Source organism: Phyllobates terribilis, unplaced genomic scaffold (genome assembly GCF_046119375.1).
Source record: "Phyllobates terribilis strain yellow unplaced genomic scaffold, ASM4611937v1 Scaffold_3__8_contigs__length_932513732, whole genome shotgun sequence".
Lineage (NCBI taxonomy): Eukaryota > Metazoa > Chordata > Amphibia > Anura > Dendrobatidae > Phyllobates > Phyllobates terribilis.
The window spans coordinates 471,996,422-472,023,554 of record NW_027362763.1 but is presented as its reverse complement, the minus strand read 5'-3'; the positions used below and the strand labels follow the sequence as shown (position 1 = coordinate 472,023,554).

The window sequence follows — 27,133 nt, the reverse complement described above, 5'->3', positions numbered from 1 at the left end:
CAGACGACCTTCCATACTAGTGTAGGGACTTCTGCATCTCAGCAGGAGATATGGTCGCCCACTACAGACGACCTTCCATACTAGTGTAGGGACTTCTGCATCTCAGCAGGAGATATGGTCACCCACTACACACGACCTTCCATACTAGTTAGGGGATGCCTGTCGCCTCATCATGAGGGAAGGCCCAGTGACTCGTCACACTGTCACACTCAGGTTTTCCTCAGACACCCGCCGCTGCCACCCAAACTAGAGCAAGACGCCTCGGCTGTAGGCGGGCAGTAACCCATTGTATCCTGCAGCCTAGTTTACCAAAAGAGAAAGTAAAGACAGGGGGCGCTGTGCCTGCAAAAGTACATGGCATGCGTCTATGTGCATAGGAGAAGGAAAACAAGGAAATGGTGGAGCGAGAGCTGCCTAGTGATTACATGCCAGCCCCGGCGGCCAGCGCATTGATGGGTTAAACACTGTTTGGCCCAGGAGGATGGATTACGAGTTTAAGAGCAAGCTGTCTGCCGAGCGGGAGCGGGTGGAGGATCTCTTTGAATATGAAGGTTGCAAAGTGGGTCGTGGTACCTACGGGCATGTTTACAAAGCCAAGAGGAAAGATGGGTGAGTGGCACTGGTTGGAGGGAGGGCAGGGGGCGTGTATAGGGCGGCGTGTGCCCGCTCTCCACTAGTGGATGCATGGAGTGATAGCGCAGGAGTGTGCACTGTGCCCTTTGTGTGTGAGGGGAGCACGGACATGTACAGAGAACGGACGGCGGCTGTCAGTTATTGATGGGGATGTTGTGCGGCTGCACTTGTGTTGCACTGTTTGTAGCCTCCCTCCTCCTCCTCCTCCTCGTCTGCACACGCCCGGGATGCTGCTGAACTTGTGTTGGGGGAGGGGGGAGCAGCTACAAATGTTTATGTTGGGGTAAGCCAGCCTTGTGCCCGCCTCCTGGAGATGCCTCCACAGCTGGCTCCTGCCCACTCTTCTGGCCTCCTGGATGTGCTGTGGTCACAGACCTGAAAGCTTACACAGGAAATGGCTCCAGTATTTAGAAGTATGACTTTAGATTGCTGTATTTCTTCAGGTTTAGGAAGGGTAGCAGTGAATTGTCATACCGTATATGCAATGTGCAGAGGAAAATCCTTCCACAACATGCAGGAGGGATGATGGGGATATCACTAGTGCCACATAGGACATGTTCTGTAGACTGTGGCTATCCTACCACGCGTCCTGCGTCTTATCTGCCACTCTTAGAGCTCGAATTTTGCTATAAATAGGACCAAATTGCAGATAAGACGCATGTGACTTGCTTTGAAGTCTACGGCAAGTGAGCTGAATACGACTTGTGACCAGCGACAAAGTCTAACATTTGTAATTTTGTGCCCCAGTCGTCAGACGTTGCAATGTCACCCCATAGGAAATCATCAGATGTGAGTTTGCAACGTGACGCTGCGATTTCAGTGTAGCCCCAGCCTGAATATACAGATATTAAACTTTGGATATACATTGCTTTGCTTATATGGCATTAATCCAGAGTTAAAGGGACTCTGTCACCCCCTGGGACGTATATAACCTATTAATATGGAAATGTTAAACTAGTCCTACCTGTATGCCTCATATTAGCGGTCTTGTTGTTGAGAAATCTTATTTCATTTCTTTATACTAATGATTTCTTCCAGGCTCCGGGGCGTGCAGTGCCTGGAAGAAATTCCTGCCTCGTCTCTTCATTATAAGACCACCCCCTGCCCTGCACGTCACAGTGTATACATATACACAGGGTTCCTAGGGATGACTATACAGGGAGAAAGTGTGGAGAGCATCTTATAGTCACGCACGCCGGAGGTCAATGGAGCGAAAGTCACAGTGACTCGCCTGCGCAGAAGATCCCTGAGTACACTGCCCATAGAAGGGAGGAAAAGATACAGATGGTGCAGAGAGCGCAGGCCGCAGGCGTGGGACACCAGCGCCACAACTGCACGTCGCAGGACACTGTGAAATGCATGGGAGCGTGGTGGTATTATAATGAAGAGAGGAGGCAGGGATTTCTTCCTGGCACCGCACGCCCAGAGCTGGAAGAAATCGTTAGCTTAAAAAAATAAAATAAGATTTCTCAACAAGATCCCTAATATGTAGGATAGGTAGGACTAGTTTAACATTTCCATCACCTGTATGCCCATATTAATAGGTTATATACGTCCCAGGGGGTGGCAGATTCACTTTAAGGGGAACCTGTCATCAGGATTTTATTCCCCAACTAATGACATGTATGTGAAGGCGCTTTAAGAGCAGGTGCAGATGGCCATGTATTCTCCCATCCCAGAGAATCCGGCTGATTATGCAAATGACACTCTGATCAGAGTGTGAACATAGTGTGATCCGATTTTCTCGTCAGAGAAGATAGTGAACAAAATTTCTCCCATCTACTCCATTCTGTGAGTCTGCAGAGATCAGACTGCACTCAGATGTCACCTGAGTGCAGTCCAGTGTTTTCGACTTGCATGGCCGAGTCCGATCCAAATATCGGATCAAACTCGAGCATTCTGGGATTTTTTCCTCAGAGAGACTCTGTCCGAGGAAAATATCGGACATGTGCACGGCCCCATAGAATAACATTGGTCCTAGTGCGATCTGGTGTTTTTTGTTGGATTGCACTCAGACCGAAAATACAGTCATGTGCACGAGCCCTAAGGCTGATTAATTCCATGTCTTTCGTGTAGAAATTAGTTTTTCTGTTTTACAAAAATCCATAGTTGAAATTGAATGGTAATGAATTGCAAGTGTAGTGGGGTGGGCAGTGCACTAACAGCTCTCTTGTCCCTCTCCCTATTCCCAACCCGCTGCCTGCATCCTTTCTATGACATGCCACTGAATCATGAGTGACCTGTCAGTCAGAGACAGGCAGCGGGCGGAGAGAGGAGAAAAGGCAAGAGACCTGGAAGTGCAGTGTCCACCCCACTATATTTGCAACTCATTAGCATACAGTTTCAACTTTGTCACAAGTACACACCATTTCCTGCCACCAACACATACCTCTCGGAGTAATTTTATATGTGCCAGAATTTTTTTTGCTGCAGTTTTGCACCAATTAGCAATACGTATGACTTTATGCATGAAAAAGTCACAAAGCAGGTCAAAAAACAAAAATAAACACCATTTTTTATTTTGCACAAAATTCATGAACCTTTTGCACCAATTTGAAGAGTTTGATGCAAATAACATCAAGGAATGCCAAAAAAACAAAAAAAGGTGGCTTAAATCCTCCCACCACAAATGGTGCATCTAGCTGTCAGTGTTCTTTGTTGGCTTATAAAGACACATTTGTATATATTCAATTGAAACATGTTTAAATGTGCATCGTTAAGAGACTACTGACATCATCTCATGGCATCTTATAAATGTATAGCTAGCCGCCCTGCAAAACAAAAAAAAATACCTTTTATTATACTCACCTAGGGGTGGTCCGGTCAGATGGGTGTCTCTGGTCTAGATCCAGCACTTCCTCTCTTTTTGTGATGCTTCGCTTCTTTGCTGACGCGTCCTGTCATCCACACAGTGTTCCCCATCGCGCTCCTGTGCAGGTCGTTTTTATGTTTTGCAGGGCGGATTGGACACTTATATACAGCATTCCAAAATGCTGTAACACAAGGCTGAAAGATGGTGGCCGTAAGTTATATGGGAAAAACCTGGTGGCAGGTTCCCTTTAACAGGTTTACTGACTAGTCAAGCAGTGGAAGACTTTGATGCGATGCATCATTGTCTTGCATAAAAATCTTGTTATTCTTGAAAGATGCAAACTTTTTCCTGTACTACTGCTTGAACAAAGTGCCTTGAGTCCATCTTCATCCCAAAAAGGTCCAAGTAAGGCCACGTTCACACGTTCAGTATTTGCTCAGTATTTTACATTAGTATTTGTAAGCTAAAAAGAGAAGTGGGTGATAAATACAGAAGTGGTGACGTGTTTCTATTATACTTTTCCTCTGATTGTTCTACTCCTGGTTTTGGCTTAAAAATACTGATGTAAAATACTGAATGTGTGAACGTGGCCTAACTCCTCTTTCATAATACCAGTCCATAGCAGTACCACACCGCCACCTTGCTGGAGTTGAAGTAGAGTTCTGTGCAGCCACGGGCTCATTTCTCTAGTCCATCGATAGTCACTTTCACCTTGTCACTCCATAAAATCTTTGAAAAATCTGTCTTCAGATATTTCTTGGCCCAGTCTTAACATTTTAATTTCTGTAGATTAGTCAGTGGTGGTCGGGTTTCAGCCTTCCTTACCTTGGCTATGTCTCTGAGCACTGAACACCTTGTACTTCCAAACACTCCAGTGAGTTTTAAGTTCTAGAATATTACAGCACTAGAGGATAATTAGTTCCTGGTCACTTCGCTTTTAATCCCAAATCTTTGGCAGTTAATGCAAGTCTTTTTTTTTCAACATGTTTTTTGCGACGTTGTTGTTTGGCAACAAAACTTTTGATGGTTCTGTGATCACCCTCCGAAATGATAACAATTTCAAAAGTGCTATATCCCTCTGTAAGACTTTTAAAGGGAATCTGTCACCCTCTGGGACTTATCTGACCTCTAATATGGGCATACAGGTGATAGAAATGTATATCTATACCTACCTGTATGCCTCATATTAGAGGTCTTGTTGCTGTAAAATTTGTTTTTATTCAATCATATTTCTGATGTCTTGCATGCCCGGGGACTGGAAGAGATCCCTGCCTCATGTGTGAATTACAATGTTTCCCCTCTCCCCTGCACATCACAATGCCTGGATTTGGCTGCTGCGACTGCATATCACAGGGCAGTGTTTGTGCGGGTTTCCTCCGAGTTCTCCAATTTCCTCCCACGCTACAAAGAAATACTGATAGGGAATTTAGATTATGAGCCCCAATGGGGACAGTGGTGACGTCTGTAAAGAGCTGTAGAAATTAATGGCGCCATATAAGCGAGTAAAATAAATAATACTAGTGAGTGACTTTCTAGCAGAATCCGCTGAAGACTGATCATGCTACTTCTGTTAACCACTATTAACTTCAAAGTTCCCTAAATGGAATCCCATATAATTATTTACATCATAAACTCAATCATAACATAACACACCATTTTTCTACAGGACATTCATCCCAGAAAAAGAACGAGTATATTTTGAGCCATAAATAAACTTTATTGAATCAAAAAATTAAAAACAACTAAAAAAACAGTGCTTCACAAAATAAGCAGGGCAAGGTCACCCTTGGACCTATTTATTTCTTTATTTTACTCACTTATATAGTGCCGTTAATTCCACAGCGCTTTACACATATTATGGGCACTGCACCCATCGGGGCTCAAATCTACATTCCCTATCAGTATGTCTTTGGAGTGTGGGAGAAAACCAGAGAACTCGGAGGAAACCCACACAAACACGGGGAGAACATACAAACTCCTTGCAGATGTTGTGTTGTCCTTGGTGGGATATGCAGGTATTGTTACAGGCAAAGGTACATGGGAATGTTGTCATATATCTTTATACTCATGTATGTCTAATTCTATGATCATCATGTTTGAGTGGTTATATTTGACAAATATCTATCCAAGGTGTTGCCTTTCAAAAGATACAGCCATTGATTAAGCACTTGCCTGTAACATTACCTGCATATGTCCAAATGTGACCCTGACCTGCTTATTTTGTCAAGCACTGTTTTTTTTAGTTGTTTTTAATTTTTTGATTCAATAAAGTTTATTTATGATTCAAAATATACTCGTACTTTTCCGTACCCTGAAGCGAAGAAGTAATAAAAGACTGAACATATACACAACAATGTCGTTGTTACGACGCTGTGCATTATGCTAATTTTTTGTTGCATTTTTTTTTCTTTTTTTAATTAGATTCTAGGCAGAATTTGCCTGAAAAAGACGTTGGATGCACAAAACCTATGGCTACATTCCCCCAAACATACTATATAATCTTTTTTCCGGACTGCAATGCCCGGACAGACTCCAGGTCTCCTGATCAGAGTTAACCATCTCATAGTCATATATGTAGCTGTGAGTTCGGGACAGGAGACCCGTGATAGGTCTGAGCATTGCTACCTGTACACAGACTGTTTAATACTTTTGTGCGAGAATAGCTTAGGAAGTATTTTGCTATATATTCAGAGCCATATCAGCAGCTATGATTTATTACTGCAGGCATTTTCAGTTTCCGGGCTTGTGAGATTTTATAGCCTTGACACCTGACCCCCTTACATTTTAAAAACAAAATTACAGATATAGGATGCTACAACTAAATACTACAGTGATTTATAGAGAGTCACTAGAAGCAACCATGTCACATAATTTGTGAGTTATTAATTTGGCTATAATAATAATTTTTTTCTGTAGCTGCAACCTATTTCCCAGCCCTTTAGAAATCAGAGTGGACTTGTTCAAGCTATATAAGACATTACAAAGCAATATGTTATTCAACAGTTCAAACAAGATTGAGGCCCTGCTCGCAAGCTTACAACCTATGAGGAAATAGGGGGGACACAAAAGGTAAAAAAGTGCTGCGTGAACTTATCCTGAGCCAATATCTGCATATGTCCAGAAACTGAGTGCATGTATCGTGTGGGACCACAGTCTGAGAAAAAGTTAAAGGGAATCTGTCACCCCCTGGCACTTATCTTACCTGTAATATGGGCATACAGGTGATAGAAATGTAAATCTATACCTACCTGTATGCCTCATATTAGAGGTCTTGTTGCTGTGAAATGTCTTTTTATTCAGTCAGGTTTCTGATGTTTGCAGGTTCGGGGCCCTGAAGAAATCCCAGCCTACTGTGTGAATTATAATGATTCCCCCCTCCCCTGCATGTCACAGTGCCCGGATTTGGCCATGGCAACTGCACGTCACAGGGCACTGTGACATGCAGGGGAGGGGGGGAAACATTATAATTACCACAGTAGGCGGGGATTTCTTCAGGACCCCCTTCCTGCAAGCATCAGAAACTTGATTGAATAAAAAAAAATTCACAGCAACAAGACCTCTAATATGAGGCATACAGGTAGGTATAGATTTACATTTCTATGACTTGTATGCCCATATTAGAGGTCAGATAAGTCCCAGGGGGTGACAGATTCCCTTTAAGTGAGAGGAGGGAATAGTTAGATTAATGAGGTGAAGTGATAGGTCACTCTAAATAAATTTGTTTTTAGTGCACTCTTAAAACTGTGGATACTTGGAATTAACCAGATTGTCTGGGGTAGTTCATTCCAGAAAACTGGGATAGCAGTCCCCAAGAGAAGTCTTGGGGACAGAAGTGTGAGGTTCAGACGATAGAGGATATCAGATTTTAGATTAGTAGCATAACGGAGAGCACATGTAGTGTGGTAGACAGAGATGAGAGAAGAGATGTAAGGCGGTGCAGAATTGTGAAGAGCTTTGTGGATGAGAGTTGCGTTATATGAACGCTGCATTATTTGAACGCAGGTGAATCCGCATGTGTTCATTGAACCATGCGGATTCACCGCATTCAATACATTGTAGTGATCTAATTTCTCTTGCGGAGACTAGCGACTCCTGACCGTGGGCACACAGCCTTAGGCCACATTCTGTATTCACTCAGTATTTTACATCAGTATTTGTAAGTCAAAACTAGGAGAGGGTGAAAAATGCAGAAGTGGTGACGTGTTTCCATTATACTTTTCCTCTGATTGTTATACTCCTGATTTTGGCTTACAAATACTGATGTAACATACTGAACGTGTGAACGTGGTCTTAGCTTTAGCTGTTATTAGATCAGTAGAGACTTTAATAATGGCAGTTTCAGTAGATTGTAAATAGCTAAAACCAGATTGTAAAGGCTCAAGAAGAGAATTGACCAATATATTCTAGCAGTTTAGAGATGAAGGCAAGGTTAGAGACAGGTCTGTAGTTAGCAAATATACAGTATATATTTATAAAAATATGATAACTAGGGTATTTATGAAGGAGTCAGGCCTACTGAGTGCTCTATTCTCAAAATGCAGCCATGTTATAGGTTGACATCTTGCATGCTCTAAATATTTGGTTGGGCATTCTGCTTTCATATCTTTCTGAGCTAATATACCATATCTAAGGTTATGTACCCACGATTAGGCTATAGCAGCGCTTTGGACACAGCGTATTTTCACTGTGTCCAATCGCGCAGGTAAAACTGCATTTGTTCTTTGAACACATGCAGAGTTACCACATCCAATACATTCTGTTGGGGAAATTGACATGCTGCTGCCCGTAAAGCCGCACCCTGGGTGAGTTTACACGGCGTCAAACAGAAGTATAGTGGGCATGGGATTTCTATAAATCCTATCCACTGTGCTTCTAATTTAGAATGCAGTTTTTGGATGCAGCACAGGTGAGCTGCGTCCAAAATGCTGCTATTACATATCATGGGCACACAGCCTAAGGCTGTGTTACCACAAACATATGGTCCGTGTATGGTCTGCAGTGCGCGAACAAAGTATGTTTCTCCGGGCCATTTTCTAGGCATACATGAAGCTGTTAGTTCAGGTTGGGAGACCCGTGGTTGGTTCGGACATTGAGCCCCTTACACAGACTGTATAATCTGTTCATGTGAACATAGCTTAAAAAGAGTAAAGCAGTATCAGCAATTCTTGATGTATGACAGACTTCTTACATTTATCCAATTGATTAGCAACTGATCTGCAGTACATAATAAATAATAATCTTTATTTATAAAGCGTCAACATATTCCGCAGCGCTTTTACAATGGCTGTGGCCACTAACCAGTGAGCATAGCCATGGCAGTTAATGATAGAGGTGCCAGTTGTCAGACCTCGATCGATCTGATATTGATTACATATCCTAAAGACAGGTTATTAGTAACAAAGTAGTGGTCTTTAACTATTCTCACAGATTTTTAGGTTAGTAGGTGTGTACTCAAAATACAATACATTAGAAGGGTTGTTTGACTGTAAAAAAAAATAAAAAATAATGTTTTTTACTTTCATCCCTTCACGACCTAAGTTTACGTCATAGTTCACGACCTATGATGTAAACTTGCGTCATTGCTCCTGTGTCCGCACGATGGCTACCAGGAGCTCGACGTAAGTAATGGCCGGCAACGCCCTGGGCCATTTAACCCCCTAAATGCCGCTATTGATATCAACTGCAACATTTATGAAGCTAGGAGAGGGTTCTCTCTCACTTCCGATCGGAGCCCCTGCGACATCATCGCGAAAGCCGGATCGTTGCCATGGCAACCCGAGGTCATCATGGCGACCTCTGTGTCTGCCAGCTATGGCAAGCCTGTTAGACCATGCACCGAGCATGGTCTAAGAGGCTTTTTTCAGTGCAGCACTGACAGGTATAATGCATTGCAATGCATTATACCAGCGATCAGAGCAATGAAGTCCCACAGAAAAGTTTTTAAAATTTGTAAAAATATTTTTTTAAAAATCACTAAATAAAAAAATTAGAAAATATTATACCAATGAGTACATATATTTATGTAAAAACAAAAATACACAAAGAGTACACATACTTGGTATCTCTGCTTCCAGAATGACCCGATGTGTAAAGCTATCACACTAGCTAACCCCTTCAATGAACACCATAAAATAGTAAATAAAAATGAGGCAAAAAACAATGCTTTTTCATCATACCACCGAACAAAAAGTTTGATAAAACGCAATCAGAAATGGTATAGCTGAAAATGTCATCTTGTCCCACAAAAAAACAAGCTGCTATACAGCTCCATCAGCGGAAAAATAGAAAAGTTATAGCTCTCAGAATATAGCAATGCAACAATAATTATTTTTTCAAAAAAATAGTTTTTATTATGTAAAAGCGGCAAAACATAAAAAATTATATAAAAGTGGTATCGCTGTAATCACACTGACCCACAGAATAAAGATGTCATCACTTTTACCACACGGAGAACGGCATAAAAAACAAACTCGGAAAACAATTCCTGAATTGCTATTTTTTTGTTCATTCTGCCTCCCAAAAATCGGAATCGAAAGCAATCAAAAAATGTCATGTGCCCTAAAATTGTACCAATAAAAAGGTCAACTCCTCCCGCAAAAAAACAAGCCCTCACATGACTCTTTAGGCAGAAATATAGAAAAATTATAGTTCTCAGGATATGGTGATGCAAAAACTTCTTTTTGTTAAAAAAACATAGTGTCTTTTAGTGTGTGATGGTAACCAAATATAAAAACACGAGTTTTTCTAAGATACTTTTACAAGTATCGCTGTAATCGCACCGGCCCGAAGAATAAATCCATCTAATCACTGATACCAGATGAGAAACGGCGTAAAAAATAAATATAGCCAATTCTTGACCTGCTGTTCATTCTGCCTCCCAAAGATTGCAGTATGGCACAGCTCACATCTATCCTGCGCTCTGCACTGAGCACTTGTGGCGCCCTGAGGGTTCAGTCGCCACAGAGATACTGCACCTCACCCCCAGGTGTGGTGTCTCCCTTCTCTCAGGTAAGGAGGGAGTGGCGCACGGAACCCCAACCACCTGCATCCAACACAACACTGCTCCAGGCCAGCCGGAGGGGCAAGACGCAATGTAGTTTTCTGCTGAGCCCTGGCCCAGGCTGGAGTAGGGGGGAACCCAAAGGTAGGGGGAACCAATAGTGGGTGTGGGTGGAGGAAACAGTTACACGGAGCACATATACAGTAAGTATATAATAGGAAGCCATATTGGGTCTGAGGGGAGTTCAGTTCAGTCCAGTATAGTGGGCAGTTCTAGTGAGGGCTGTTCAGAGGAACAGTCCGGGAGCAGAGGCTCAGTCAGAGCTCTGCTCCACAAGTTAGGGCCCAGGATAGAGGCCCCGGAGGGGAGCAGGGAGCAGGCTCCATTCTACTTAAAGGATCCCAGGGGGTACGGCGCGTGCAGGACGGCACCCGTACGCCCCGGTCCTGCCAGGTGATCAGGAGGGATCGGTTGCTACACTCAAAACCCCAGGGGGTCAGGTTGGTCCCGGATCCGACGTACAGGAAGGATTTCAGCATACCCAAGCGGGAATGAGAGTGAGCAGCGTAGGGCAGCGGTGAGAAGGACCGAGTCTGGAAAAGGTCAAGATAAGTACATATGAAAGTGGGGTTCCGCCAGGCATTCCTAAGTTGGCTGAGAAAGGACTGAACCCCTGCCCGGTGAACGCAGCGCGACGAGGGATGACTGCAAGGAAATTGCCTCTGTCTGTCTCTTCACCGGCGCTAATATTCCTCACTGAACTACAACGCCCAGCACACCATTCCACCATCTATCTATTTACACTGCCCTGAGGCCCGCTCTACCTGTGAGAAGCTGTACCATCTTTAGCTGCCTTGTCACCTGCCTCAGAGGACTGCTGCAGCGCTGGTGACCTTCACCAGACACCACAGGTGGCATCACGAATTTCTCTGAACTTTATTAATAATCGCTACCCCTTTTGTGCACTGTCCGCCCTGGGCCAGCCACCGTGATACATATATACTGTCCCCAAATAGTAAGGCCCCCGGGGGCGCGACACACTTACGCTGGGGTTTCTGTGTAAATCCATGAAATACGTGATTCAGACGGAACCTCTGGCGGAAGATTCCCTATAATTGGGCAGATGAAGACACTGTGGACTCTGTCTGGCCTATGATCCGGCGGTGTCCATCTTTTTAAGCGTGCACAAATGTGCGGTCAACCACAGTTTTGTGTACCTCTGAAAAGACGGCCACTGGTGAACTGAGGCCATTCGGGTTCAGAGTAACTCTGATACCTCATTATAGTGAATGAATCCCTCAGGGATTTCATCTGAATCACGTCATTCAGAGATTTAGATGGAAACTGCGAGGTAAGTGCTCAGCGTAGTTTGCATGATAAATGTGATGTAAAATGTTCCCAATAAAAGTTTCAACTCCATCCACATAAAAAGCAAGTCCCCACTCAGGTACGTCATCTGTTAACGGAAATATAGGGGGCTTCCACGTTACTGGTAGCACAAAGGCTCTCGAAAAGCAAAATGGCTCCTCACCCCCCAAAAGAAATCCAGCAAATTTTGTATTCCTAGATCTGCATTTCTGTAGCGATGAGAGCCTGCTTAATTTCTGGGGTCCATGTCTCCAGAAGCACAAGCTGGGCATAACTTATAGCACTACAACGTACTGGCACTGCAATGTAAGGGCACTACAATGGCAGATTTGCAATTTTCACTCAACAACATCCATTGCTGCTTGTTTCTGTAAAACACCAATGAAGCCAAAATTGTAGCTACACCTGTAGATAAATTCCCAGAGGGGTATAATTTCCAAAATGTGGTCACTTAAGGGGGATTCTGCTTTTCTAGTACTTAGGGTCTCTGTATATGGAGTCCGCAAACTATTCCACAAAAATTTCTTCTCCAAGAGTTAAATAGCGCTCTGTCTCTACTGAGTCTCACTGTGTGGCTAATCAGTACTGTACAGATACTTATGGGGTATTTCCACATTCAGCAGAAATTATTTGCCAAATTTTGGTGCCATTTTTACCCATTTCACCATATGAAAATGTAAAATCTGGAATTATTTTTTCTTTACTGCCGAAAATTCTGTGACACACTCGTGGTGTCAATATGATCACTGCACCCTTAGATGAATTCATTGAGAGGTGTAGTTTGTAAAATGGGGTCACTTATGTAGGGGGTTCTGCTGTTTGGGCACCTCAGGGGCACTACCAATGTGACATGACACCCGCAAACCATAACAACAAAATTTGCACTATAATATGGTGCTTGTTCCCTTCTGAGCTTTCCATTGTGCCTGAAAAGTATTTCCCGATTACTTGTAGGGTATAGGCGTACTCAGGAGAAATTGCACAACAAATGGAGATCCATTTTTTCCTATTAGCCATTATAAAAATTAAAAACCTAGGGCTAAAACAACACTTTAGTTGTAAAAATGTAATTATTGTTTCTTCAGAACCAAATGATAGAAAATTCTGTGAGGCACATGTGTCAATATGCTCACTGCATCCATTGATGAATTCATTGAGGGGTGTAGTTTGTAATGTGGGGTCACTTATGTTTTTTTTTCTTTTCTGGCATCTCAGGAGCTTTGCAAATGTGACATGGAACCCTCAAACCATTCCAGTAAAATCTGAACTCCAATATGGCGCTCCTTACCTTCTGAGCTTTGCACTGTGCCTCAAAAGTAGTTTTCACCCAATACTCAGGGGAAATTGCACAACAAATTGTAACATTTGTTTTCTCCTATTACCCCTTCTGAAAGTAAAAAAATTGGGGCCAAAGCAACATTTTAGTGGAAAAAATGGTGATTTTCCATTTACTCAGCCCAATGTACAATTTTGTGAATTGCCTGAGGTTTAAAAATGCTCCCTACACACCCAGATGAATTTTTCGAGAGGTGTAGTATCCAAAATGGAGTCACTTGTGGCGGTTTCTGCTGTTTTGACATGTCAGGGGCTCTTCAAATGTGACATGGTGTCCGCAATCTATTACAGCCAAAATGGCGCTCCAAAATTCAAATGGTACTCCTTCCCTTTCAAGCCCTTCCGTGCACCCAAGCAGTAGTTTTTCATTACATATGGGGTATTGATGTACAATTTCGCCTGAGTGAAACAAATTGTATGGTCCATTTTCTCATGTTACCCTTGTGAAAATGGAAAATTTGGGGCAAATCCAACATTTGTGTGGGACAAATGTATGGTTTCATTTTCACGGCTTGACGTTAAAACATTCTGTGAAGCACCTGTGGGTTCAAAGCGCTTATCACACCTCTAAGTAAATTCCTTGTGGGGTGTAGTTTCCAAAATGGGGTCACTTGTCCACTGTTTAGGCCCATTAGGGGCTTTGCAAATGCGATATGGTGTCCGCTATCTATTCCAGCCAATTTAGCGCTTCAAAAGTCGAATGGTGCTCCTTCCTTTCCAAGCCTTGCCGTCCGCCCAAGCATTCGTTTTCCACCACATATGGGGTATCGGTGTACTCAGGAGAAATTTGTTAGGTGCCTCCTCTCTTCTTGCGATGCCGTCCTCCTTCTGTGCTTTGTGTAGATGACTTGTCCTACGTCATTCAAGCAATGTCCCCGGCATCGAGCTCCTTCGCCGGTGTACTTCTCTCTGCCCCATCGAGGGCAGAGCAAAGTACTGCAGTGCACATACATAGGAAAAGGCCAAAGATTCCTAGCTCATGCGCATTGAAGTACTTTACTCTTCCCTAGTCAGGGCAGAGAAGTACACGATGCCGGAGACACTGTGTGGATGACGTAGGACGTGTCATCCATTTGAAGCACAGGAGGAGGATGGCATCGCAAGAAGAAAGGAGGCATCGGACCAAGACAGCAACACCCATTGGGCCCGACTACCTCATAGGTGAGTATAATAAAAGGTGTTTTTCTTGTCTTGCAGGCCGGATTGGGGGAATATATACAATACCTCATATGGGAAAAACCTGGTGACAGGTTTCCTTTAATTCTTTTGTGTAATATAATGGCCTGCATTGATTTAAAATAGTTTAATTTGCTGATGTTTTCTTGGTATCATAGCAGATGTATTTTTATCAGGTCAACATGGAAAATCCCCTGCCGCAACTTCTCCATTTTAGTAGAGTTATATTGCTGTATTGCAGCCTGCTTGTTGCACTGTATTGTACTAGCCAGGTTGTTTTTACAGATGACTTGTAAGAATGTAATTTTTTCGATAATTATTTGTTAAAACAGACAACCACTTATTAATGAGGCACAGGGATTCAGGAGGAAAATAAACATCTGTGCGTACATCGCTCTGTCGTACACATCCCTGCGACCCCACTAGTCTGACGCAGGGACGTTACATGAGGGCTGCAGCCATTCAGCGACCACTGAATGGCTGCGGCGTTCATTTTTTCCGAAAAGAAGCAGGCAGATTTATGGGGTACGCTGGAACACACTCAGCAACATGGGTAAGAGACTCTGATTCCATCACCTTCCTGCTATTCTTTGTTATAGATTGAGTCTGCACCCTTTCTCTGGTCATACTTATAGGTTGCAGCACCATCTAGATAACATCTTGGGGAGACTTACATTATCTCACACAAAAATATAATCCCCTGATATATGATTGCATGCCACACTTTATTATCTACTTCTTTTGTTCCATGTGATACAGGGTTATGTCTGTATCTTGTGCTCTATGCTCGTTACTATATACCTGACATATTAATAAACAGATGCATTCCCTATGATATCACAACTAATAAGATATATGGAAGGAATTAAATTATCCTTTATGGACAATATAACTCGTATGACCTTTGTAACAAGCACATGTGTATACTGTATATAAATCGTCTGGGGATTACTTAATCCCTGTGTGTTTTTTGTGCGTGCTGTTCCTCTTGTTTGAGCTTTACCGAGAACCTCATTGAATACTGTACTTGAACCTTTAGGGTATGTGCACACGGTCAGGAGCCGCTGCGGGTTTGACGCCGCGTGCTTATGCAGCGTCAAACCCGCAGTGGCCAGCTGTTACAACATAATGGATGGGATTTGTAGAAATCCCATGTCCACTATGCGTTCATCTGTGCCTGCGGATCACCCGCGGACACGGACATAAGACGCGTCTTTCAAGAACGCAACATGTCAATTTCTCTTGCGGAGTCGCTAGTTTCCGCAAGAGAAATCTGATCAGTACAATGTATTGAATGAGGTGAATCCGCATGGTTCAATGCCTGATGTGTGGCTACTTTTATTCTTTTGTGTATACTTTTGTGATTAATAAAAACATTTTTTGTATTTTTATTAAATTTTGGAATTTGGTTCTTCCCTGATAAGAGATATATGCATTGTGGAGTCCTCTCCATAACTAATCGCTATAGTTATAGAAATTCTCTTGATTAAAGATTTATGAAAACTGTCTGAAAGTGAAATTAATCACAATGCATTTTTTAGGAAGGTATCAATTTATTTGTTCACTTCCCAGGGATTTTAAGGGTGCGTTCCCACATTCAGGATTTGCTGCGGTACCACAGTAGCCAGATGTTACAGCATAGTGGATGGGATTTCTAGAAATCCCATGTCCACTATGCGTTTCTGTGCACCCGCGGCTCACCCGCGGAAAGTGACATTGCAGGCTTTCAGATCCGCAGCATGTCAATTTCTCTTGCGGGTACGCATGTGGATTTTCCCCATAGACTTTCATCAATGAGGAATCTCCGGATGTAAAAAAAATTTTTTTGCGTCCGCTTATTTGCATAATGAGGGTGGAAGTGGTGTGGCTGTTCTGCAGCGTTGGGGTCGGAGCGGCTCCTCATCGTGGGAATGTACCCCAACCCTTCATGACATATTGCGTATGTCGTGTACCTGACTTTGATGCAGGCTCTCACGCTGAGCCTGCATCTTTCCTGATTTAATCAGCCATCATGTGTCTTCAAGAGCCACGGGTGGAGCGGTGTTCCGCCTGCAGCTGTTAACCTGTTAAATCCCACTGTCAATCTCTAACAATGGTAATTAAAATGCGTCGACGGGGGCGAGCGTCATTCCATGCTCCCATTGGCGCCCCAGTGACGTGATCATGGGGTGCCGATGGATTGTTATGACAGCCGGGGGTCTGCTGATGAAAGCTGAAAAACTGCTATGTATAGCACAAACGATCAGACAATGATAGCTTCTAGTCTCCTAAAGAGACTATTAAGTAAAGTAAAAAGTTAAAAAAAGTTTTTAAAAATATGAAAAAAATAAAAAAAATGTTCAAATCACCCACTTTTTGCCCCATTGAAAATTAAACAATTAAAAAAACAGCCAAAAAAATCATATATTTGGTATCGCTGCATTCAGAAATGTCCGATCTGTCAAAACATATAATAAATTAATCTGATCGGTAGACAGCGTAACAAGAAGAAAAATCGAAACACCAGAAATACATTTTTTTGGCCCAGCAACATTGCAGTCAAATGCGATAACAGGTGATCAAAACATCATATCTACCCACAAATGGTATCAGTAAAAACTTTAGCTCAAGGTGCAAAAAATAAGTCATCACACAGCCCCAGATCCCAAAAATGAAAACGCTATGGGTCTTGTAAAATGATGACAAAAGCAAAAATGTTTTTTCATACAAATTTCTGAATTATTTTCACCACTTAAATAACAAAAAAACTATACATGTTTGGTATCTGCTTACTCGTACTGACCTGGGGAATCATATTGCCAGGTCAGTTTTACCATATAGTGAAAATGGTAAATTAAAAACTCAAAAAACAATTGTGCAATTGCACTTTTTTGCAATTTCACGGCACTTGGATTTTTTTCACGTTTTTCCAATGCACTATATGGTAAAATCAATGGTGCCATTCAGAAGCACAACTTGTCCCGCAAAAAACAAACCCTCATATGGCTATATTGATGGAAATACAGGGTGATTCACTCCCTACTTTACCCGGAAAAATTGCTGTAACTTCTAAAAGGGACGGTCGATTGTACTGAAATTTGGACTGTACATACTTTGGTTTATGAGATTTGAGAGTGCGATGAACCACAGTGACAAGAAACATCCTCGCGCTGAGGTGGTCTAGACAAACTGGTTGTCCTGCCAGTTGTCTTCATTATGAGATAGACTTGCTTGCATGTCTTTCATTGTGAAGTCTTATTGCAAACAGGTTCCAAAGTGAGTTTCTAAAGAAGTTTGAAAGTCGAAATCCACTGTCCAATCCGTGTACTCTGTCATTGGTGAATAAGCTGGAACGTACAGCAACATTACTGGGTCGGCATGATGGAGAACATCCGAAAATGTCTGAGGAAACAATTCAAATGTGAAACGGCAACTTCTGGCATCTCCACGTACAGTGGGTGCAGAAAGTATTCAGACCCCTTTAAATTTTTCACTCTTTGTTTCCATTTGGTAAATTCTAAAAAGTTAATTTTTTTTTCATTAAAGTACACTCAGCACCTCATCTTGACTGAAAAAAAACAGAAATGTATAAATTTTTGCAAATTTATTAAAAAAGAAAAACTGAAATATCACATGGTCATAAGTATTCAGACCCTTTGCTCAGACACTCATATTTAAGTCACATGCTGTCCATTTCCTTGTGATCCTCCTTGAGATGGTTCTACTCCTTCATTGGAGTCCAGCTGTGTTTAATTAAACTGATAGGACTTGATTTGGAAAGGCACACACCTGTCTATATAAGACAAAGGAACTGCCCAAGGAGCTTGGAGACAGAATTATGGCAAGGCACAGATCTGGCCAAGATTACAAAAGAATTTCTGCATTATTCAAGGTTCCTAAGAGCACAGTGGCCTCCATAATCCTTAAATGGAAGAAGTTTGGGACCACCAGAAGTCTTCCTAGATCTGGCCGTGCAGCCAAACTGAGCAATTGTGGGAGAAGAGCCTTGGTGAGAGAGGTAAAGAAGAACCCCAAGATCACTGTGGCTGAGCACCAGAAATGCAGTAGGGAGATGGGAGAAAGTTCCACAAAGTCAACTATCACTGCAGCCCTCCATTAGTCGGGCCTTTATGGCAGAGTGGCCCGACGGAAGCCTCTCCTCAGTGCAAGACATATGAAAGCCCGCACAGAGTTTGCTCAAAAACACATGAAGGACTCCCAGACTATGAGAAATAAGATTCTCTGGTCTGATGAGACAAAGATAGAACTTTTTGGTGATCATTCTAAGCGGTATGTGTGGAGAAAACCAGTCACTGCTCATCACCTGCCCAATACAATCCCAACAGTGAAACATGGTGGTGGCAGCATCATGCTATGGGGTGTTTTTCAGCTGCAGGGACAGGACGACTGGTTGCAATTGAAGGAAACATTAATGCAACCAAGTACAGAGATATCCTGGATGAAAACCTCTTCCAGAGTGCTCTGGACCTCAGACTTGGCCGAAGGTTCACCTTCCAACAAGACAATGACCCTAAGGGCACAGCTAGAATCACAAAGGAGTGGCTTCAGAACAACTCTGTGACCATTCTTGACTGGCCAAGCCAGAGCCCTGACCTAAACCCAATTGAGCATCTCTGGAGAGACCTGAAAATGGCTCTCCACCAACGTTCACCATCCAACCTGACGGAACTGGAGAGGATCTGCAAGGAAGAATGGCAGAGGATCCCCAAATCCAGGTGTGAAAAACTTATTGCATCATTCCCAAGAAGACTCATGGCAAAGGGTCTGAATACTTATGACCATGTGATATTTCAGTTTTTCTTTTTTAATAAATTTTCAAAAATTTCTACATTTCTATTTTTTTCAGTCAAGATGGGGTGCAGAGTGTACTTTAATAAGAAAAAAAATTAACTTTTTACAATTTACCAAATGGCTGCAATGAAACAAAGAGTGAAAAATTTAAAGGGGTCTGAATACTTTCTGTACCCACTGTAAATCGCTGCACAGGCTTTCCCAAGACACTGGCATGTCGTACTCCACATGTCAACAAGCGACCCAGAAAGGTACGTCTCTGATCGCAGTGTCACTGTTGCTAAGGAATTGAAAGGGCCCGATCAAGAGAAAATAATTTGTTATTACCAGAATTTTACCTTTGGACCTATTTGAAGGGTCAGTTGTCCAATATCAAGCCACGAATATTACAGGCACTCCAAGAGAACATACAACGAGAAATTCAGGCTATGTCCCCAGACGTACAGCGGAATACATTCAACGATATGGAATGGTGCGTGCAGGCGTGCTTGGATGCTTGAACACCTGCTTTAAAACATCTGTTTCTCATGAACCAAGGTATGTATAGTCCAAATTTCAGTAAGATTGATCATCTCTTTTAGAAGTTATAGCAATTATTCCAGGTAACGTAGTGAGCGAATCACCCTGTATAAAAAACTAAAAAACGGTCTGGGGTTAATAAGTGGTTGTACAGTAGTGGATAACATCTTTTTTGGTCAGCATGTAAAAGAAGTACATGTTTAAAAAAAAAAAAAAAGTGGTACTGGTTATGGATAGTAGGTTCTCCTAAACTTTCTCTTCCTATATTTCTGATCTAAGCTTTAAAGTTGACTTTACATATAAGATCCTATTATCGATCCTCTTTGGCCTATTAAAGCAGCTGTCTAGTTGGATAAGATGTCAAAATATAAAATACTAAGGGTCCTATTTATCAATTCTAATGGTCCTATTCATCAAGACCAGTCTTAATGAGTGGGCGTGCTGGAGTCAGTCGCTCCTGATTCATAAAGAGGGACTGGAGTGAGATTTCTGGCATAGGGAACGTCACGGCTCATCATATGTTAGACGAGCTGTGGCATCTCTCTCCAGCTCCTCACAGTTTTGGCTGTCTGGCTCAGTTCATTGATTAAGCAACTGTCACATAGTAGTCTTTGAAAGATTGCCAGCACATCGAGGGCTTCCATGGACAGGCTTTGCTCTAGCCACTCTGTCTAGGAGGACCCATGAAAACACTGACCTTCACCCTTTAACCCTTATACAGTGATCTGGACTTACACAGGCGGTCCATTAGGTTGAGTCCATGGAGTGGCTGTGGTGAAGCCGCTGGCAGAGGATAGTCAAACAGCTGGATTAGTACTAAGGGGTCAGGATAGAAACAAAGTCGTCAGGCAGTATAATAGTCAAATCATGAGCAGGGGTTAGTGAAGGGGATCAAACTAGCTGAGCAGGAGCAGAGTAACAGGAGTGAACCAAGGAGATTCAAACTTAGGCCACGGCCCATTTATCAGTATTTGATCAGTATCCGGTCAGTATTTTTTCTCAGGAGTGGGAGCCAAAATCAGGAGTGGTGATAAAAGCAGAATTGGTGCACTTGTTTCTATTTTACCTTTTCTCTGATTGTTCCTCACCTGACCGAATACTGACCAAATACTGATAGTGGAGCCGTGGCTACATGTGGATTTGGCTGGGGATTTCACCCTACTCTATTACATAATATTGTATAGAGTGAAATCCACAGAAGAATGAGCGCTGCATATTTGTAAATTTGTAACATGCTCCCATTTTTGTGCAGATTGTTTTCCGTGACGCGTGTGGAGTTTTGAAAACACTTATTCACTTGTATGTAAATTGCTGCGGATTTGTTGTGCGGAATGGAAGATGATGCTCCCTGTCTGTTACAGTGAAAACAGAAGTGGAGGTTCAATGAGAAAGAGAGGCTGTTTGAAATCCAAGCAATCCAAGGATTGGCCATTAGATCAGTGGAAATCTGTACTGTGGTTTGATGAGCCAAAATGAAAGGGTTTTTTTTTGTACCAGTCTGTGAGATGCAGAAAAGGTGAGCCAATGGTTTCTACATTTGTGGTGCCCACTGTGAAGAATGGAGGGGGAAGGGAGGAGGGGTGCAGTCGCAGGATTTGTTGGTGACTCTATTGATTTATTCCTAATGCACAGCACACTTACTAAGTATGGCTACCACCACATTCTGCAACAATATGTTGTCCTGTCTAGTGGGACCATTATTTGTGTTGTAAAAGGACAGTGACCCAAAACACACCTCCAGGCTATTTTAAGGGCTATGTAACAACAAGAGGAATGGAGTGCTGCATCAGATGATATTGCCTCCACAATCACCTGGCCTCAACCCAACTGAGACTGTTTGGGATGAGTTGGAACGCAGAGTGAAGGCAAAGCCGCCAATAAGTGCTCCGCTCCTGTGAAAACTCATTCAAGACTGTTGGAAGCCATTCCAGGTGACACCCTGATGAAGCTGCATAAGAGAATGCCAAGAGGGTGTAAATCTGTCATCAGAATAAATGGGGGTACTCTAATTATTAACAAATGTTCTGGCTTGTTTCACACGTTTCTTTACTCCTTTCCATAGGTGTTCCTTCTTGTTTTTTCTAATGTGAGCATTCCAATGAGAAAAAGTAAAACCATAATATAAACAGGTCTGTCCAAACTTTTAACTGGTACTGCATGTACAGGTGAAAAAAAGAGGTAAAATGACCCCATTTCTCAAGGAACACGATCTGTTTCTGGTATTGCAGTTAACCCTCATGGGACATTTTGGCTATAGTGCAGTCAACATACCTGCAAAACATATAGTAACTTCAAGCCCTAAATGATTAATTCTATCTGTGACCGTGATGAATATAAGTAAAATAGGAGATAAACAACCTTCTATTTATGCACAATTATATTATATTCTAATAGTGTTTGATTATTTCAATAGTTGTAATACTCCCTTCCTGTTCCATTGGGCTATTCCCACCATAGTATGTTATGGCATATTGCAAGAATTTGCCATTTTATAATTAATAGGGTTCAAACTCTTGTTCACTACTGATCCCAAGAACAAGGAATAAGAAGCTCTTTGGACTTTTGACTTTTATCCCTATGCAATCCTGTCCACCGACTGTGCACTAAACTGCAAATATCGGTGGACAGGAACACAGGACAGCTTTGAATGAGCCACAGCCCCTAATTAGTGATATGCTTAATTCTTTCTGGGGTCACAGCAGTTGGATTCCAACACACTGTTTTCTAGTGATATGTATTGCTTGTAATTGCAGGAAACTGATTGGAAATCAAGATTGGGCATCAGGAACTTCTTAATTGTCATCTAGGACATTGCATCATAAAACATTCAAATTGAATTATGAGTTTCATATTCGAAATAACTATGGCCCCGATTTATTTTTTTCATGCCAGTCTTGAGGCAGGGTGGAGTGCGATGCAGCTGATTTGTTAACAGGCATGCCTGTTAATGAATCAGATGAGGAGTAAAGAGCTGTGCACCTCCGTGTGCGCTACACCACCGTTCATCGTGAATTTGACAAGCGGGGATTGTCACTCCCCCGTCAAGCTCCAACTTCACCCAAGTTGTTGGAGCTGGGTGAAAATGCCAAAAGTTGCAAATTTTTTTCAGAGCTTTTTATGCCAATTTTCTGGCGCAAAAGCTTTGATGAATCGGAGCCCATGTGCTTCTTTTATATGAGGGTAAAATCTTTTGACTACTCTGAATTGTTAAAGGGAAATTGTCAGCAGAATTTCACACCCCAAAATATTTATATGCGCATGTAGCTCTTTCAACAACAAGTCCAGCAATATATTCTACATGCTGGGCCAGGAATAGAAATGGAGTGGCTGAGGCTTCTTTGCTGTTGCCTCATCCTCCTTGTCTGATGTCTATGTTGGCTGAAGTCACACAGCATAGAGGCTGTCAGTCGAGCAGAAGAATGCAGTGCTGGGCAAGGAATAGAGCTGGAGTGGCAGAGGCTTCAGATCTACAGTCTGATTTGCATACCAATTCAAACACAGATTTCACAATAATAAAGGAATTCGCCGGCCATGTAAGGTATTGCTAGACTTTTCTTTGAAAGAGATACACTAACAGAGGATTGGATTGTCTAGGTAAAAGTATTTCTGGACTTGTCTTTGAAAGAGCTACATGCACATAGAAATAGTTTTGGGGTGAAATCCTGTTGACAGATTCCCTTTAAAATAATTTCACCTGATGAAAGAAGGTTTTGCTCATTTGTCGTGTGATTGGCAGCCTGTTTACACTGATTCCTATGAACACTTGTTCATAAGTGGCCAAGTAAATGCAAACTTGGCTGCTTGCTGTAGTTTAGAACTTCCTAGTGCAGTCAATATATTTTCTCACTTCAGTTTGCTTATCACTGTTAGATAAAATTACGTGATGATTATGAGCCAGACTCTAGTTAATCATTATAATCAGTATGCGTTCTTCCTTTACCTCTGACCTCCAATCGTACTTTATGTCTGCACTGATGGTGCAATAAAATACACACGTTTGGCATATTAAGTTTTCTTGGATTACTGCTGTGTCTACTTCCTCATACCACACCCGCATTAATTATTGTTACAATTCTTGTCTGCTCATGAGAATTCATCTTGTCATGCTCGTCTTCTGTAGACTCAAGGATTCCCTTGCACTGTTTTCTGACTCAACTGCTTTAACCATTTCATGACACATTTCTGCTAGTATTTTTAGTGCTTCCAGTGGTATTCCAGCCTGAAGCATTTACTATCTACCCACTGGCTTAGTCCCTCTAAGACCGGTGCAAGGATTAGTTTAAGTACATTAAAAATATAGTATGCACCCTGCAGTTCCATTGAAAGTCTTGACTGTTGCCATAGACTTTGAACAGAAAGGGCAGCCAAGCACTCACCCTGTTGTCCCATTCAAACTCTAATCTTGTGGCTAGAGGGGGAAGAATCATTATTGCGGGTGTGCAGTGAGAAAGTAGACATAGCACCAGCCCAAGAAAAGTTGCTGTGCCAAAAAGTGTAAGCATTATTGCATAACACAGATATAAAGTAAGACAGCATTTATGTGATCTAGTATTTATTCCCTATCGAGTGCGTAGGTGATAAATGCCTCAAGCTTCATGCATGGGAAAAATAATTTAACGCCCATTTACATAAAACAATTTTCTGAACTACTGACTTTAGAGAGGTGGTATAAAACAATTATTTGTGTGTATCTATCAGAGATTTCCACCCTAACATATGTTTGCAATGCCTTGCAATTACTCTTGTAGCAGATTAGCATCTGTCTCAAGGAGGTTTTTACTTTCCTCTGTATCAACATGTTAGGTTATTTATTGGATTTATGATCAACATGTTAGGTTATTTATTGGATTTATGTTTTCCTTCAACCTTAAAATTATTCAACTATTAGAATCATCTAAGAGGCAGGTTGGGCTGCATGGTAGTTCAGTGGTTATAGCACTGTTGCTTTGCAGTGCTGGGGTCCTGGGTTCAAATCCCACCAAGTACAACATCTGCAAGGAGTTTGTATGTTCTCTTTGTGTTTACATGGGGGTTCTCCGGTTTCCTGCCACACTCTAAAGTCATACTGATAGGGAATTTAGATTGTGAGCCACAATGGCAATGACAGTATCTGTAAAGCACTGTATAATATGTTGTTGTTATATAAGTAAGCCTAATAAATAAAGACCTGCTTATACTTTTATCACCTATCTATAGGATTGGCAATAATCTGCTTATTGCTATGGAGTCAAGTAACTTCAACCCTCAATGATCACAAGAAAGGGTAACCCTGGTACCGCATTTAAATTAAGCAGAGGTAGAGCATGCACGCCGCATTTAAAGTCTATTGGACTGAATTATAATCATAGAATCATAGAATGTTAGAGTTGGAGGGAACCTCCAGGGTCATCTCGTCCAACCCCCTGCTCAATGCAGGATTCACTAAACTATCTCAGACACATGTCTGTCCAGGCTCTGTTTGAAGACTTTCATTGAAGGAGAACTCACCACCTCCCGTGGCAGCCTGTTCTACAGTGTCCATTTTAGGACATGATCAGATATCAAAATCATACATCAGAATGATGTCAGTTTGAGGCTAAATACCCTGTCTGAGAACTGATTCTGACAAGTGATTTTGACAAGTGATTTTGATTAGTGATTTTGATGAGTGATTCTGACGAGTGAATCTGACGAGTGATTTTGACGAGTGATTCTGACGAGTGATTTTGACGAGTGATTTTGACAAGTGATTCTGACGAGTGATTCTGACGAATGTTTCTGACAAATGATTTTGACAAGTGATTCTGACGAATGATTCTGACGAGTGATTTTGACAAGTGATTCTGACGAATGATTCTGATGAGTGATTTTGACGAGTGATTTTGACAAGTGATTCTGACGAATGATTCTGACAAATGATTTTGACGAGTGATTCTGACAAATGATTTTGACGAGTGATTCTGACAAATGATTTTGACGAGTGATTCTGACGAGTGATTCTGACGAATGATTCTGACGAATGATTTTGACGAGTGATTCTGACGAGTGATTCTGATAGTAGCTGGCAGCTTTTCTTGTCTTATGAGATCAACCATGAAAATACTCAGGGTGACTAAAAGTCATTATGATTCTGATATTTAAAGAAAGTCACACATCAGACTCACACATCAGAATCAAACATCATTTGAATTTGGCTTGCTTGCAGTCTGTGCATACGTCCCAATGAGTTTTAAACAAGTTTGCACTGAAAATCATATAACCAAACAGAACTCCAAGGCTTTTCCAACTAAGTTAATAACTTAGTGGTTAGTGCACTGTCTTTGGGACACGGAATTTTGGGTTCAAGTCCCATCAGCGAACAGTTACTTTTTTTTTTATTATTATTATTATTACAGTTGTAAAAGTCACTCGTCAGAATCACTCGTCAGAATCACTCGTCAGAATCATTTGTCAAAATCATTCGTCAGAATCACTCGTCAGAATCATTCGTCAAAATCATTAGTCAGAATCACTTGTCTGAATCATTCGTCAGAATCACTCGTCAAAATCACTTGTTAGAATCACTCATCAAAATCACTCGTCAGAATCACTCGTCAGAATCACTTGTCAAAATCATTCGTCAGAATCACTCGTCAGAATCATTCGCCAAAATCATTAGTCAGAATCATTTGTCAGAATCACTCGTCAAAATCACTTGCCAAAATCACTCGTCAGAATCAGTTCTCAGACAGGGTATTTAGCCTCAAACTGACATCATTCTGATGTTTTATTTTGATATCTGATCACGTCCTAAAATGGACACTGTACTGTTCCACTCATTGTTCACCCTCACTGTCAAAATGTTTTTTCTAATATCTAATCTGTATCTTCTCCCTTTTCTGTTTCATCCCGTTGCTTCTAGTCTTTCCTTGTGCAAATGAGAATAAAGTTGATCCCTCTACTGTGTGACAGCCCTTGAGATATTTGTAGACAGCTATTAAGTCTCCTCTCAGTCTTCTCTTTTGCAAGCTAAACATTCCCAAATCCCCTAACCATTCCTCTAAGGACATTGTTTGCAGACCGCTCATGTCCTATGAGGACTGAGGAAGATAGCTGAATGCTGTGCTTTGCTATCTTCTTCAGTGTGATAGACTTTGAGAAAAAAAGATATATACAGTGCTGGCCAAAAGTATTGGCACCCCTGCAATTCTGTCAGATAATACTCCTGAAAATGATTGCAATCACAAATTCTTTGGTATTATTCTCTTCATTTAATTTGTCTTCAATGAAAAAAACACAAAAAGAGTTGTCCTAAAGCCAAATTGGATATAATTCCACACCAAACCTAAAAAAGGGGGTGGACAAAAGTATTGGAACCCTTTGAAAAATCATGTGATGCTTCTCTAATTCGTGTAATTAACAGCACCTGTAAATTACCTGTGGCACCTAACAGGTGTTGGCAATAACTAAATCACACTTGCAGCCAGTTAACATGGATTAAAGTTGACTCAACCTCTGTCCTGTGTCCTTGTGTGTACCAC

At 41.9% G+C, this 27,133-nt stretch overlaps 1 protein-coding gene across 2 annotated transcripts in view; it reads left to right on the top strand.

Annotated features, from left to right (window-relative positions):
- Nucleotides 1-228: 228 nt before the first annotated feature.
- CDK19 (cyclin dependent kinase 19) overlaps nt 229-27,133 on the top strand; it is a 252,857-nt gene continuing 225,952 nt past the window's right edge. For both annotated transcript variants that reach the window (XM_073675859.1, XM_073675858.1), the window contains exon 1: nt 229-609. In XM_073675859.1, the coding sequence (XP_073531960.1) occupies nt 482-609 (128 nt within the window). In that variant the 5' untranslated portion in view covers nt 229-481. The remainder of the gene's footprint in view (nt 610-27,133) is intronic.